Source organism: Urocampus carinirostris, chromosome 2 (assembly GCF_059441175.1).
Source record: "Urocampus carinirostris isolate Australia breed hairy pipefish chromosome 2, RoL_Ucar_1.0, whole genome shotgun sequence".
Classification (NCBI taxonomy): domain Eukaryota; kingdom Metazoa; phylum Chordata; class Actinopteri; order Syngnathiformes; family Syngnathidae; genus Urocampus; species Urocampus carinirostris.
Window position 1 is genome coordinate 44,498,689 of NC_142350.1, and position 16,092 is coordinate 44,514,780.

Genomic DNA, 16,092 nt, shown 5'->3' on the forward strand with positions numbered 1-16,092 from the left:
GTGGGCAGGGGACACCCTGAACTGGTTGCCAGCCAGTCGCAGGGCACACAGAGACAGACAACTCACTTGATTGAGTAATAATAGTCTGTGGTTTGCACTAATCTGTGGTCTTTGCAGCCCTTTTCAGACTCTTAGTGATTAAGGGCTTTACAAATAAACATGACTTGACTTGCCCATTCACACCTACGGACAGTTTGAACCGGCCGATTATCAGTGTCTGAAACTCGTGACAAAAAGTTACCGGACAACAGGCCATAAAGTTGCCTGCCCCATTTTTCCCAACTTGAAATACAATAAGATGACTAATTGCAAAAAATAAACAAAAAACATTCTTGCAAAGTATTAAGGATTGATAATCAGAATATATAACAGAACAACACTTTAAAATTAAGTTTATTATACGTCTACTTATAACATTCATTGCATGTATATGACATCCCTGTTTTCCATCTGTCATCATTATATACCTGTATTTACTCATCTTCATTCATGCAATGAATGCTACAAGCCACGTAAACTCCTCTTTCCACGATGCTTTAACTCTGAGTAGAGTCATAAATTTTGTTGGCTTCTTTTGAATATTTCTTCTGGGGCTGAGGTTTTGGCTTGATTACTAACCACTTATCCTTTTTTCTTGTGTTCTCAGTGCGTCTGCTTTGGAAAATGATATGTAAATGCACGACCTTATATCGCTCGGGAAAGTCCGGAAGCACAACGTTATTTGACGGGGGCTTCTGATCGACTGCCGAGTATGCAAATTGCTAAACGAACCGAAATTTCCTAACAGAACGAAGATTTCGAAAGCAGAAGAAGCAAACGTTTGATTTGAAAAAAAAAAATATATATATATATATTTTTTTTTTTCCTTGAAAAAGACGTTTTGTAAGTTGTACGCCCCGGGCGTCCAGGCAGACATTATTTCAAACACTGCGATTAACCTGAAATGCATGTTTTTGGAATGTGGGAGGGAACCAGAGTGCCCGAAGGAAACCCACGCAAGCACGGGGGAACATGCAAACTCCACACAGGAAGGTTCGATCTCATGACATCAGAACTGTGCTGCACACGCGCTAACCAGTGCACTGCTGTGCTGGCCTAGTGTTTTTTTTAAAGCAGGTGAAATTTTCTGCTAAGAAAGAAACCGCTTGGGTCCAAAACCTTTGGAAGAAAATATTATTTTTAAATAAAAATGAATTGGCACTTTATTTTACCTCCATTTTCACCTGTTGCATATGCACAAGGTAACACAAAATAATTCATGATACACTCTTAAAACGTTCTTCAAAAGTTTTTTTGGTTGTTCAGGGCGTATTTTACAGAAGCATGTTAGATATTTTGATGCCCACATAGTTGCGTAGTCGAGGTAATACATCATGAGGCCTTGACGTGTGCGCGTGTGCGTGCATGGGCTTCACTGCTCTATGGCAGTGTTTTCAACCTTTTTAGAGCCAGGGCAAGTTTTTTACATTGGAAAAAAAATGTTATCAAATGACACCGAACAATATGTTTTAATTACAATATAATTTATTATACGCCCAGTTTTTACAGCACAGAGACTTGACAAGGACATAATATTTCCTGAAAATGATTCAGAAATGTTTTATAAAATTTTAAAGTGATATTCCCCGCGACCCTACTGAGGATAAGCGGTGCAGATAATGGATGGATGGATGGATAAAGTGACATCGGATAATTTCTCACGACACACGTGACGGTCTCCCGGTACAGTGGTTGAAAATCACTGCTCTATGGGGCTTCATTTTTCTTTTACTACTCGTAAGGTTAAGTGTCGCAGAAAATGGAAATGGTTACTTTTTTTTTTATTTCCTACGAGTCGATTGCGTCAATTCTGGTCACCAACAACGCCGAAAAAGGCGGAGCCGATGTTGGGTGTTGGTTGAATACGCAAACCGAAAGGATATAAGATGGACCAGAACCCAAATTCGAAAACACTACTCGTCCACGTTGGCACTGGACTTGGAAAGCAACTTGTGATCATTAAAAACGTCCTTCGTCATTCAAACTAATTTTCCAGCTTCTTGTGAGCTTGCTCGCTGCCAACCTTTCTGAACCACAGAATCAGGTAACAAACCTCTTCTTTTTCTCAAAGTCTCTACATTCCAGCGGCACACTGGTATAACTGACCCATTTATCTTCCTTTATTCTTGTTCATCAATTAACTAAAAAGTGAATGTGAACAACATGTGGAAAGGCCTGTAGCTATTCTGACTTCTACTTTTTACCACAAGAATGAACCAGAATTTAACCATTCTTCAGCAACTATAAACTACTATCAAAAAACAAGTAATAAGGTCATCAATGATATCTTCAATCAATGCAGAAAATATCAAAACTTGAAATGACAGCATCAATGCGGAAGGCACGCGCACGTACACAGGCACACGCGCGCGCGCGCACACTGGCTCACACACGCTGGAGAGAGCGTGGTCTTTTCGCTCGAGAAATGCACCCTTGCCGAAATTTGCATCCCGTAGCGGGAGCACGCACACGTCACTCCCGCTACTATAACCAGTTTTACCGCTTTTTATCTCACTTTTATATCACTTTTCGGTAATGTAATGGCGAACATATGACAAAAAAAGACTTCGTCTTGCATATGTTGGGAATGTAATACAACTTTAACCATTCTGCCTTGTATTTGTTATGAATGCAATCGAACGGTAATGCACACCGCATATAAATCACTTTTGAGCGTGTAACGTGTTTATTTTGCCCTTTTCTACTCAAATCTGTTATGCACTCTACCATAAAGCGTATTATGCTGAAATGAACTGTCAAATCGGGAGACGAACGTATTTGATTTCTTCTCATCGTAAAACGAGACGTAACACGTCAATAATTGTATTTTGTATTTTACTTGAATAAACAGATCATCCTGTGCCTAACATTGTCACAGCACAGCGGCGCAGTGGTTAGCGCTTGTGCGGCACAGTTCATGTCATGGGAACCTGTCGTGGGTTCAAATCCAGCTCCAGACTTCCTGTGCGGAGTTTGTATGTTCTCCCCGTGCTTGCGTGGGTTTCCTCCAGGCACTCTGGTTTCCTCCGACATTCCAAAAACATGCATGTCAGGTGAATTGTCCCTAGTTGTGAATGAGTGAACGACGGTCCCTGTGTGCCCTGTGATTGGCTGGCAACCAGTTCAGGGTGTCCCCTGCCCACTGCCCGGAGATGGCTGGGATGGGCTCCAGCAAAACAAAGCGCACAGGGAGTGCAGTTGCTGTGTTTTACAGAAACGTGGCTCACGTTTAGCTACCCGGAACTAACTGGCTACACGGCATCGACAGGCGAGAACATTTTTAAGATTATTGAAAAAGAAATGAACGAGAACGCTGCTGTTTGCTTGCATCCAAGAATGGAGTCGCGTCCTTCATCACAGAATAGAAAGATCTCCATCAGCATACATCGCGGGTAATTGACTATGCAATTAATTCAAAATTATTATTATTGCATATCAAAACTGATCCAAATCAATTATACAGGGTGACCCAAACCAAACCTTCTCAAGAAAGTTTTCATCATTTTCAAGCACAATGTTTTATTCTGTCCTTGCACTCTGCCTGTATAAGTTCCCCCCTGTGGCTTTAGAACACTAGGTCCACTACAGTTCCATGCTCTCTGAACTTCTTAATCCAACTAACATATGCCGATTTTGATGGAAAGTTGCAACAATGGAAACGCTTTCGAAACTGAATCTGGTATGATTTTGTCGCAAAATGGGTCTTCGGGGAGAATATCTTCTGCTGATTTGTCCAAGACTTTTTTCAGGGCAACTATAGCTGCAAATAATCATCCATAGGTTCACCTTTCACGTCCTGCAACAGAAAAGACATTCGTTAAAAAATAGATTTTTTTATCAAATAAAATATGTGTACGTATCTTTTTGGGTCACACTCACAAATATATTGGAATATCTCAAATAAAAAGTTTCCAAATTAAACCGAAAACCAACCCTAGAACCAATACTGAATAATATTATTTCAATGATAACAAAATAAATGTTTTGTTTCTTATTGTATCAAATATTGAAAAGAAAAACAAAATAAACATGTTACCTGCTCAAAAGTGATTTATATACGGTTTGCATTACTGTTCTATAACATTCACAACAAATACAAGACGGAATGGTTTAAGTTGTGTTAAATTCCCAACAAATGCAAGACCAAGTGGTTTTGGTTATATGTTCGCCATCACATTCCTGAAAAGTGATATAAAAGTGAGATAAAAGCGGTAAAAGTGGTTACGGGAGCGGGAGTGACGTGTGCGCGCCCCCCCTATGGAGTACAAATTTCGGCAGGGGTGCATATTTCGGCATAACTCCTGCACGCTTGGATCCGCCCGAACCTGCTCCACTGCATCTCACCAGGAATTTCTGCAATTTGTTTCAAGATAATAGCGTCTTACTGCAAAACCGCAAGAATGTTCTGTTAATTTTTTGGCCGAATTCGTGGCAAGTTGGTCTAGATCTGAATTTCTTTTTCCTAAAGTAAAAATCAACAATCACTTCTGGCCTAAATGAAAAGTCCACTTTTTTCAATAAAATACGTATCTAACCAGCGTCCCAAACATAAGGATGTATGTCTATACTTGTTACTTTTTGTATAATTGTCTATAAACAAAATGTTATATCTCTAGTCTTGCAACTAACATAATTAAAAAAAAAAAGAATCATTTTGAAATAGAAGTCTTCACTGTTCCACAGTTAAATGACATATTGTGTCTACATCATGGTACTACACTTTTTTCCCCACTAAATTGACTGAAGGTATTTCACAAATAAAATCTTTCAGAAAAAGCTCCTATCAAATTTAGAGAGCACAATGATTTCGGCATGCAAAATAAATTCTTAAGGTTACTGTGTCACGGTCGCCTTGGTGACCAGTCTGCCCCGCCCCCTGGGCAACAGCTGAAAGCAGTTCCACTAATGGTGGGTCTGTATTTAAGGCTGCATGGTGGGCTCTGCGGTTGCGGGTTCATTACTACTCATTCTTCACAATCCCGGTCTGTTATGCCTTGTCCTGTTTTAGTCTGTTATGCCTTGTCCTGTTTTAGTCTGTTATGCCTTGTCCTGTTTTAGTCTGTTATGCCTTGTCCTGTTGAGTTCGTGCCGGAGGAACTCTGTGTTGTTCTGTTTTGCCCCGGAGTATTGGGCGACTTTTATTTTGTAAAATAAATCTTATGGATCGTCAACGCATTTGAGTTCTCCCTTCATGCCTCCTGCCTTTTTCTGGTCCGGTCTTCCCTTCCATGACACCACGCCTCGTGACAGAATGAACCCGCCAACAATTGAACTCAGCGAACGATCCCAGCGCGAGTTGGGGAGAGCTGGAGTGCGCAGTTTGGCAGGCGCCTACTGAGTTGGCCTTCCCTGCCCGTTCGAACCACGGCCCCGCCCGTCGTGGCCCTTGCTGTGCCTCGAATGGGGTCCCAGGAAGAATTGACGCCTGCCTGCCCGACTCCCGTGCCGATTGCCTGCTATTCCCTCTCCCCTGCGTGCAAGTCCGACTCCGACTCCGCTGCCCGTCGGGTCAACTCCGACTCCGCTGCCCGTCGGGCCGACTCCGACTCCCAAGCCTGCCTGTTCGACTCCCAAGCCTGCCTGTTCGACTCCCAAGCCTGCCTGTTCGACTCCCAAGCCTGCCTGTTCGACTCCCAAGCCTGCCTGTTCGACTCCCAAGCCTGCCTGTTCGACTCCCAAGCCTGCCTGTTCGACTCCCAAGCCTGCCTGTTCGACTCCCAAGCCTGCCTGTTCGACTCCCAAGCCTGCCTGTTCGACTCCCAAGCCTGCCTGTTCGACTCCCATGCCTGCCTGTTCGACTCCCATGCCTGCCTGTTCGACTCCCATGCCTGCCTGTTCGACTCCCATGCCTGCCTGTTCGACTCCCATGCCTGCCTGTTCGACTCCTATGCCTGCCTTGAGTCTCCCTGTACTGATTTTGTTCAGTCTTTCCTGTCCTGTCTTGTCTGTTCTGAATCTGATCCCCCCCCTGAGTCTGACTCTTCTGAATCTGATCCCCGCCCTGAGTCTGACTCTTCTGAATCTGATCCCCCCCCTGAGTCTGACTCTTCTGCACCTGATCCCCCCCCTGAGTCTGACTCTTCTGCACCTGATCCCCCCCTGAGTCTGACTCTTCTGCACCTGATCCCCCCCTGAGTCTGACTCTTCTGCACCTGATCCCCCCCTGAGTCTGACTCTTCTGCACCTGATCCCCCCCTGAGTCTGACTCTTCTGCACCTGAACCCCCCCTGAGTCTGACTCTTCTGCACCTGAACCCCCCCTGAGTCTGACTCTTATGCACCTGAACCCCCTGAGTCCGACTCTTCTGCATCTGAACCCCCTGAGTGCGACTCTTCTGCTTTGGGCTGACCTGAGCGCGACTCTTCTGTAGAGGCCTGTCCTGTTTACCTGTTCTGATTCTGCCCTGATTTTGCCTGTCCTGTTCTCGTCGGTTCTGCCTATCTGTTATCCCCTGTCCAGCTTGCCCGCCGGACCCCCCCCTGCCGAGCGCCGATTCCGATCCGCCCGACGCAGATGGCGCCTGCCTCTCCCCGTTCCTGCGTGTTCGGAGGAGGGAGCGGGGTTGCCCCAATCGTGAGCGTCGAACCATTCCGGGGCATGAGGTTGTAATTTTTTCTTTTTTGGGACCTCGGGAGCTGTCCCTTAAGAGGGGGGCTCTGTCACGGTCGCCTTGGTGACCAGTCTGCCCCGCCCCCTGGGCAACAGCTGAAAGCAGTTCCACTAATGGTGGGTCTGTATTTAAGGCTGCATGGTGGGCTCTGCGGTTGCGGGTTCATTACTACTCATTCTTCACAATCCCGGTCTGTTATGCCTTGTCCTGTTTTAGTCTGTTATGCCTTGTCCTGTTGAGTTCGTGCCGGAGGAACTCTGTGTTGTTCTGTTTTGCCCCGGAGTATTGGGCGACTTTTATTTTGTAAAATAAATCTTATGGATCGTCAACGCATTTGAGTTCTCCCTTCATGCCTCCTGCCTTTTTCTGGTCCGGTCTTCCCTTCCACGACACCACGCCTCGTGACATACTGAAGTCAGCAATTACTTCGTTGTGAAATGCTTTTGCACATCTGCAGCGACTAGTCACTCACACAGCTCTGGTGTTATTTTGGTGCATTCCTCCAGCCTTTTGAAAGTCCTTCAAGAGTGCTTGAATTTGGCTCTGAAGGAGGTGTATGGACCCTGGAATTTAGTTTACCCATTAGAAAGAACAGTGAACTCATTAATTCATTCTGGGCTATATGAAAAGTCAATTTCTTCAATAAAACCAGGAATTTAGTCCTAGAAATTTGGGTGTATGTATTCACCTATTACTTTTGATAATTATACAAGTTCATATAACTAAACATGCACTGAACAGAACACAAAAAAACATACCGTAAATTCCGGATTATAAGCCGCTACTTCAACCCTGCGGCTTATTCAGTGATGCGGCCAATTTATGTAATTTTTCCAACGGCCGCCACTGGCGCTCGAGTACAAAAGGTAAGATTTAGACCGGTGGAATATATGCGCGGAGGAAGACTGGAACTTCTTGGCTTGTGCATACAGTAAATTTAATTAGGGTAAACATACCCTCATCATGCAAAATGCAAAAAGAAAGACACATGACGTAGCTTTCAAGCTAAAAGCAATCGAGCAGTCTGATAAAGAAGGAGCGAGCGTGTTGCCAGCGTGTTTTGGAATAAGGGAGCGTGGGACGACGTCTATATGACGAAGTTTCTGTCCGACACTGAGGAAGACGACTTTGACAGCTTCAGTTCTGAGGAGTAAGATGTGGACGGTTTACCGTGATTTTTACAAGTACGGTATGTTTTTTTACCAGACCCGTTTACTGTGTTGCGAGCGTATTGCTAGCATGTTTTGGAATAAGGGAGCGTGGGACGACATCTATATAACAAAGTTTCTTTTCGATGGCTTCAGTTCTAAGGAGGAAGATGAGGACCTGTCACAGGCACCGTTTGGGATGAAAGTTATTATTATTTAAGCTTTAAAAACTCTCTCGGTGTACCGTCTTTCTTTGTAGATAGATGTAATCATGTACAATATGTATTTGCAACTGTATATTTTTGTAATGTCTTTATTTCAGACACTTATTCTGAAATGATAAGGGGCGAAACAAATGCGGGCTGACGGGAAGTAGGGGCCCGTAAAGGTGAGTGTTTGTGGACGCGGCAGGCAATAGTGGATATATATTCTTCCCACCCTTACCTTTGGAAATATACCGTTTTTTTTCCTTGGATTACTTTCAACGGGACCCGGACTCTGCAGGTCTGCATCAAACCTTAAGTACCTGTATCATTTTCCGTTCATTTTGCCAGCTGTGATTTTTGGACTGCTGTGTACTTTTATGAAGGACATTCAGTTTCAATCGCGGGACTTAGTTCGGTTTGGGTTAATTTTGTGTTTGTGTTACATTTTTTAAAAGTGGGCGCATGCGGCTTCTATACAGGTGCGGCTTGTGAAAGTACAAAATCGGTTTTCCTCTTAAAATGTGGTGGGTGCGGCTTATAATAAGGTGCGCTCTATAGTCCGGAATTTACGGTATACAGCCACTGGCACCATGCTTTTTTCTTTTAGTTACATGTTTTCTTTTATTCACAATAAAGTATAGAATTTTCCCAGCCCTTAAAGGGACATTGTGTACTCAAAGTGACCAAACTGCTAAAACTTGATTGACCTTCATTGGAACTTTCCTGGTACAGAGGTTGTATTACATTCCCAACATATGCAAGTTTTTTTTTTTTTTTATATTTTATTTTTTTCATAAATCTTGTTTGTTATACGTAGAAAAATTCAGTTTACGCCACAAGTGCCTACCTATCACTAATAGTCTCTCAATCTCATACCTGACAATCGCTCTCTTTATCAATGACTGCTAATCCTTCTTTTTCAGTGATAATAAACCTTACAAAAACGTGGCACCTGTTTACGCACAACAGGACAGACTATGTAGAAGATAGATAGATGGATAGATACTTTATTCATCCCCGTATGGATATTCACACTTCCAGCAGTATCCGTGTGTTAGAAAATAAAATAACAGGTATAGAATACAAAAATAGGGCAGCACGGCGGCGCAGTGGTTAGCGCGTGTGTGGTACAGTTCTAAGGTCTTGGGAACCTCCTGTGTGGGTTCAAATCCAGCTACCGGACTTACTGTGCGGAATTTGTATGTTCTCCCCGTGCTTGCGTGGGTTTCCTCCGGGAGCTCTGGTTTCCTCCCACATTCCAAAGACATGCATTTCAGGTGGATTGGCCGGTCCAAACTGTCCCTAGCTGTGAATGAGCGAGCGAGTTGTCTGCCCCTGTGTGCCCTGTGATTGGCTGGCAACCAGTTCAGGGTGTCCCCTGCTCTCTGCCCGATGATTGCCGGAATGGGCTCCAGCACCCCCGCGACCCGACTGAGGATAAGCGGTGAAGCTAATGAGATGAGAATACAAAAATACCCAATGTAGCATGTTAAAAAAGAGCATTTAAATAGTGTCACCAAAAATACACACTGTAATAAAGATAGGGTAATATGCAAATGTGGGGTTGAGGTTGAATGTGGGCTTTTACTTCCCCGGGTGGAGTTAAAGAGCCTCATGGCATGAGGGAGAAATGATCTCCTCAGTCTGTCCGTGGAACAAGACCGTGACGGCAATCTGTCACCGAGGCTGCTCTTGTGTTTGGAAATGATGCTGTGTAGTGGATGTGATGAATTGTCCAGCAGCTTTTTCAGTGACCGTCTCTCAGCTATGGTTGTCAGGCTGACCAGCTCTTTGCCCACAACAGAGCCCGCCTTCCTCATCAGTTTGTTAAGACGAGAGGCATCCTTCTTCTTGGCGCTGCCTCTTCAAGACACTGCCTCATAGAAGAAGGCGCTTGCCACAACAGTGTGATAGAACATTTTCAGGAGCTTTTTGCAGATGTTGAAGGACGCCGGCCTTCTGAGGAAGTACAGTCAGCTTTGTCCTTTCCTGCACAGAACTTCTGTCTTGGCAGTCCAGTCCAGTTTATTGTCCAGCTGCACACACAGGTATTTGTAGGTCTGGACAAATTCTGCATATTCTCCTTTGATAGTTACAGGTTCTGGGTAAGGTCTAGTCCTACTGAAGTCCACCACCATCTCCCTGGTCTTCGTTGTTTTCAGGTGGAGGCGGTTAGGGTCGCTCCATTGGACAAAGTCCTGGATCAATTGCCTGTACTCCTCCTCCTGCCCACTTCTGATACATCCCACGATAGCAGTGTCATCAGCAAACCTCTGCCCGTGGCAGGACTCAGAGTTGTACTGAAAGTCCAACGTATACAGGGTGAACAGGACCAGAGAGAGAACGGTCCCCTGCGGCGCTCCTGTGCTACTGACCACAGTGTCAGATGTACAGCCCCCCTGTAATCCATGCTACAAGGTGTGGGCTTACTCCCTTCTCTGTCAGTTTACCACTAAGTAGCAGAGGCTGTATGGTGTTGAATGCACTGGAGAAGTCCAAAAAATAATCCTCACAGCACCCCTGCCCCTGTCCAGGTGAGAGAGGGATCGGTGTAGTATGTAAACTATAGCATCCTCCACTCCCACCTTCTCCTGGTAGGCAAACTGCAGAGGGTCCAGGCTTAGGTTAAAGATGCGCTGTAGAGGGTCTCCCAGCTCCAACGCACAGGCCTTCAGCAGTCGGGGGGATACTCCATCTGGACCGGCTGCCTTGCTGGGTCAGCCCCCTCAGCTCTCCACAGACCTGGGCTGCAGTGATCTCGAATGTGGGGATCCTTCGCTTCCCGGAGCTGGACCCTGAGCTCCCTCTGCACTCGCTTTAGCTCCTGCTGATCGCCCTCTCTAAAGGCCCTCTTCTTTTGGTTCAGAAGGCACTTGATGTCGCTTGTGATCCAGGGCTTGTTGTTGGCAGAGCAGCGTACAGTTCTTACAGGAACAACTGTGTCCATACAGAATACCGCAACAATATTGGAAAGCTTCAATGACGTTGTCGTCTGCGACCAGTGACCGAGACGATAAGGATTAAAGCGAAAATGGGCAAGATGAGATCAGTCTTTAAAAAAGATATATACCTGTATAAAATTGTTATACGGCGTACACAATTTGCAATGATTAAATAATGCTTGGAAACGTATAAGAAGACAGGAAAGCGATCTAGGCAACGCCTTCTTGAATATCCCAACCCTTTTCTTCCTCACCACACGGACACATTAGTTAAGGCGCCCATAACCCGCCCATATTAATATCATCATATTTATTTTATTTCTGTATTTTGTATTTTTTAGTACTATGGGAATTAGTTTTTAGTGATCAGGAATCTGTGTTTTATAGCTATTTAGTGTTCCCTTCTCTTGGATCTTTTTGAGAATATTTTAGCGGACTAATTAGTTTTTAATTACTTCATATCGGGAAAATATGCTCGTCATAAGAGCAATTTGAGATGCGAGCACGATCATAGAACGAATCAGGTTTGTATGTAGACGTCCCACTGTATTTAACGCTTATTCATGAAGACTACTTAAACATGATTGAAAGTCATACTTACTGCTACTCGTATGTGCTTGCTAGGAAATAAGATCACCATGGACGAAATAAAGAGCCAGATGGAACAACTTAAATCACAATTGGAAGAAGCTGATGACCGAGAACACCTGCTGAACGAAGAACGAGACGAGGTTTTTCTAATTTATTCATTTTTTACAATTTTCATTCAGGCCAAAAAAGAGACAAGAAAAATGTATTTTTTGAATAGCAATGGTGATATGCTTTTAATAATAATAATAATAACAATAGAAAATGTTACTTAAATTTTATATGATATAATTTATATTATATTTTTAACATTTGCACCTAATGAGGTGGATAAGGAGGCCTGGAAGGCTTTTGTGGCCTGTAGGCCAAATATTATTTGGACAATTTCCTTGCATTTATCGTCTCCTTATTATTAGTGATACAGTGGGACCTCGGTTATCGCGGTTAATAGGGACCAGAACCACCAGCAAAAAGTGAAAAACCGCGAAGTAGCGGTGCACCTTAAAAAAATACTTTTTTATTTAAAACTATTACAGGTCACAAAGCTCTTAAGCCGCCAACATCGAAGCACGAAGTAGCGAGGTCCCACTGTATACTCAAATGGTCTATTGGTGATCAAATTTTTCCTTCTCCCTTAAGCATCACTTAGTTTTGGGATCCATAGCTTATAAATACAGCACAAAAAGTATAAAATGCGATGACGCAAACCAATAGGAAATGTAATGTCAACCAATAGCAGACACTAAAGTACTGGGTGGGTGTTTTATTGACAGGCACATCGCAAAGTTGTGTTATTAGAACACGATCTGGAGTGTGCCGAAGCCCGAGTTGAGGAAGCTGAGAGGTAACATGCACACACACAGACACATATATACATGCTTCCTGTGAGAGTAATGGTAGTGACTAGCTAGTAGGTCAAAAATGTCCCCATTACATACCTGGTGCCAATCGCGTGGGGAACTTGGCAGTGACAATTCTTTGCTAACTGCGCAGTGGCCCTGCATACGCGAAGCAGTTTTCCGTTCTACTCCAAGTTGTTTACGTTACGGGTTTTTGGATCACTATTCAAAAATGTGACTAGAGAGTCAGATGGCAGTAACGAAGACATGTACATATTTACTACTGCACTGAATGAAAAGGCGTTTGAGAGCTGCGTCGTTACAGTGGTCCCTTTATTTTTTGCTAAGGGTGTGTTCAGAAAAGAATCTGCGATAGGAAAAATTCGCTGAGTAGAAACCTCTATTAATTACAAACCATATTTACACGATCAAGTAATTACATAAACTCGTAATTGGAAAAAGAATTGCGCGTACATCGTGTAGATTCGTCAAGCTGTTTCACGTATTCGTACAACTTATACCGCATAATTATTGACGCACTGGCAGAAAAGGGGCGGGGCAACTGTTTAGCTAATCAGAATGCAATGTACTATCAGGCAAAACGTGAAACCACAAAATGTAAACTACGATGCAGAGAGATAACTGTATTTCTGTCCGACGGCACCAGGGAAAACATACTGTGGAGAATTGTGCTCGATTGCTACACAGATGTGTCTTTTTGTATTGTTTTGATTGGTGGTTGCAGCAGTAATGAGAAAAAAATGCATTCTCTTGTCCGCATTCTTTGAAGATTAAAGGGAAACTTCGGACCGCACTATAACTCAGAAGGATACAGAAAGGGAACGGTTGTGTTTTTGATAGATAACTTCCGCTGTTGTTCAAAATGGATGTCTAAGTTGACGACTTGATTTGTAGGTGAAACCGTTGTAATATCGAGAGTATGCAGTACATATTGAGCAAAGTACTCCAGTTTAGCCCCCCCCCTTCTTATGTAGTGCACATACTTCCGATTTCGCTTGTTTTTTTTCACCTGCTGACTTTGTGTCATGTCCCCACTAGCAAATGTCGCCAGTTGGAGGAGGAGCTGAAGCGCTACAAGAGTCAGGCTATTGAGGTAAGAGGCAGGACCTGGTCCGTCGATGATGGGCGACTTTAGTGTTTGTCTTGCAGTTGTCATTGCAGGAGAAGGAACATACCTGTATTTCTTGTACTCCAGTACTTTTTAATTATCGACTGTCATGCTCTCTGTAGGAATAAGAAAACCCTCTTGTACCCCCCCATTTAGTTTGGTACGTTAATAAAATGAAATACTAAAGCGGCTCAGCGTGATTGGGGCACAATGTCTTCAAATGACGACCAAATTTATTTGGTGTTCCAAAAAGTCCTGCGATAGTAAAAAAAACTTACAAAGTTAAAACATATGTAACACATATCAATAAAAGCATATATACGACTGTATCAAAATAAAAACTATAAAGCTTGAAATAAAAATGACCACAGAATTGCAGTTGAATGAACTATTTTATTGTCATTGAAATCTCATCTCATCTCATTAGCCGTATCGCTTATCCTCATTAGGGTCGCGGGGGGGGATGGGGGGTCGGGGGGCTGGAGCCCATCCCAGCCATCTTCGGGCAGTGGGCAGGGGACACTCTGAACTGGTTGCCAGCCAATCGCAGGGCACACAGGGACAGACAACTCATTCGCTCATTCACATCTAGGGACAATTTGGACCGGCCAATTCACCTGAAATGCATGTTTTTGGAATGTGGGAGGAAACCGGAGTGCATACAAACTCCGCACAGAAAGTATGGAGCTGGATTTGAACCCACGACAGGTTCCCATGACATGAACTGTGCCGCACAAGCGCTAACCACTGCGCCGCCGTGCTGCCCTGTCATTGAAATAATATAATGAAATAGGAGGGCTTCTCATTTCAGTGTAAGAAAGTGATGTAGAGAGCGACCGGCTAGCTGCAGGAATGCATCGGAGATCCTCAGTGAGCTAGGTCTCCATGATGAATAAAATACAAGCGTCATGAATGTCGTGGTTTCCCACGACGTGTAGCTCCAGGTCATCCGTTATTTGGATAACGGACCTGGCGTTGATTAGATACAAGCTCGTTACGGGCAGAATGTGAGAGTTGTTATGTAGCCTGCAGTATCACTATTGCTTCCTCTCCCGATGCCGCCTTAGTCTCTTCCCGAAACCGATAACAATCCACAGAACACCTGCCAGTGATCAGCATTTCTTTGTGTTCTTTTAACTTTCCTCTGCGTCCGATTTCATCAATGAATTCCTTTTTAACAAGCCACTTAAATACCGCCCTCACCGGTTGCTTTACTGACAGCAGGCAGTCACGCCCGCCTAATTCTCTCACACACACTAACAGCCCCTGGCGACCTACCCCTGTGATGGCATTTGTGTGTTTGCTGCGGAACACAATGTATGATGAAAATCCGCAAAGTATCAAAACCGCGATACGGAAAGGAATTTGCGTATAGCTCTTAAACACAAAAAGTTTCAAAGGGATGCGGACCTCCATTACACCATCACCCCATTTGAAACCTACACAATTATCGGGCTGATAAGAGCCTAATATGGCGTCAGTTTTCGGCCTGATAGGAAAAATATACTTCATAGTCACCTGCTGCCAACTTGATTTTTTTTAATCAGCCGACATTACTTGTTAGAAATATTCTAAGCATTTTTGTATAATGTATACCAGGGTCTCCAACCTTTATCTAGCTCAGAGCTTCTTTTTTATAACTATGTCGTTAGTATGTTATAAGCAAGTTAACTATTAGACATTGGGATAAATATATTCAGCCAACCAATAAAAATAATCATATTACAAGAAAATCCCAATGACTAAGCCTCAGTGAGCTATTCTCAGAACAGGTTCGCGGGCACATTATCTGTTCCCAAAGCGCACCCTATTGGAGACCCCTTATGTATACAATATACAGTATACACGGCCTCTCCTGGCTGCATGTCACTGAGCACGCCTGACTTTACATGTAACAGCATCACAACATCTTTCATTGGGAAGCCTTCTTTCTGATATTTTCTTTCTTTAGGCTGAAACCCAAAACCCACTTTGGGTCATTTTCGGCAGAATATAATGTGTCGAATTTCTGGTGCATCCTTACTAAAAACGCTAGAAGGGAAATAAATTATGTTGTTAGACTTGCCCCTAAGTAATAGCCGGCTTGCATGGCTTGCCTCACTTTAGAGGAGGCATCATCACAACATAATGGTTGTTTTTTTGGTAGTGTTAGGAGTTAAAACCATTACAAATGTATCGTTTGCCAAATTATTCGAATTAGTTATCTGACTTCATTAACCAAACAAAAACTTCATTCTCTTAACAATGCATGCTCGTTTCTTTTCAGGAAAATATGGACAAGAATAGCCGGCATTTTCACACGGGGGCGGATTTCTTTTCTTTTCCCCCTTCAGCACTCACAGGAATAATGTTATCAAAATACGTCTGATGCATTCGAGACAGCCTAACCTTCTAATGTACCTTGAAGAAAAACAGTCAGTGAATCTCTCCACTGCATCAAACTGAATACATGTACTTACTTTGTAGTTAATTTTATAATATCCTTTATAAAATGTACAAAAACCTCCAGTAGCCTTCTGTTTTTTTTTTCTTTAGGTTGAAACAGAAAATGCACTTTTGTTCATTTTTGGCGCCGAACGTCATCTAAATGA

At 43.5% G+C, this 16,092-nt stretch overlaps 1 protein-coding gene across 2 annotated transcripts in view; it reads left to right on the forward strand.

Moving 5' to 3' along the window:
* Positions 1–1,791: 1,791 nt before the first annotated feature.
* LOC148372018 (uncharacterized) overlaps positions 1,792–16,092 on the forward strand; it is a 42,499-nt gene continuing 28,198 nt past the window's right edge. Inside the window, exons 1-4 of one of the 2 annotated variants that reach the window (XM_088326696.1) lie at positions 1,821–2,083; positions 11,570–11,676; positions 12,307–12,377; positions 13,432–13,486. In XM_088326696.1, the coding sequence (XP_088182822.1) occupies positions 11,584–11,676; positions 12,307–12,377; positions 13,432–13,486 (219 nt within the window). In that variant the 5' untranslated portion in view covers positions 1,821–2,083; positions 11,570–11,583. Of the gene's footprint in view, positions 2,084–11,569; positions 11,677–12,306; positions 12,378–13,431; positions 13,487–16,092 lie in introns of both variants that reach the window. The other variant, XM_088326697.1, reaches the window with a different exon arrangement.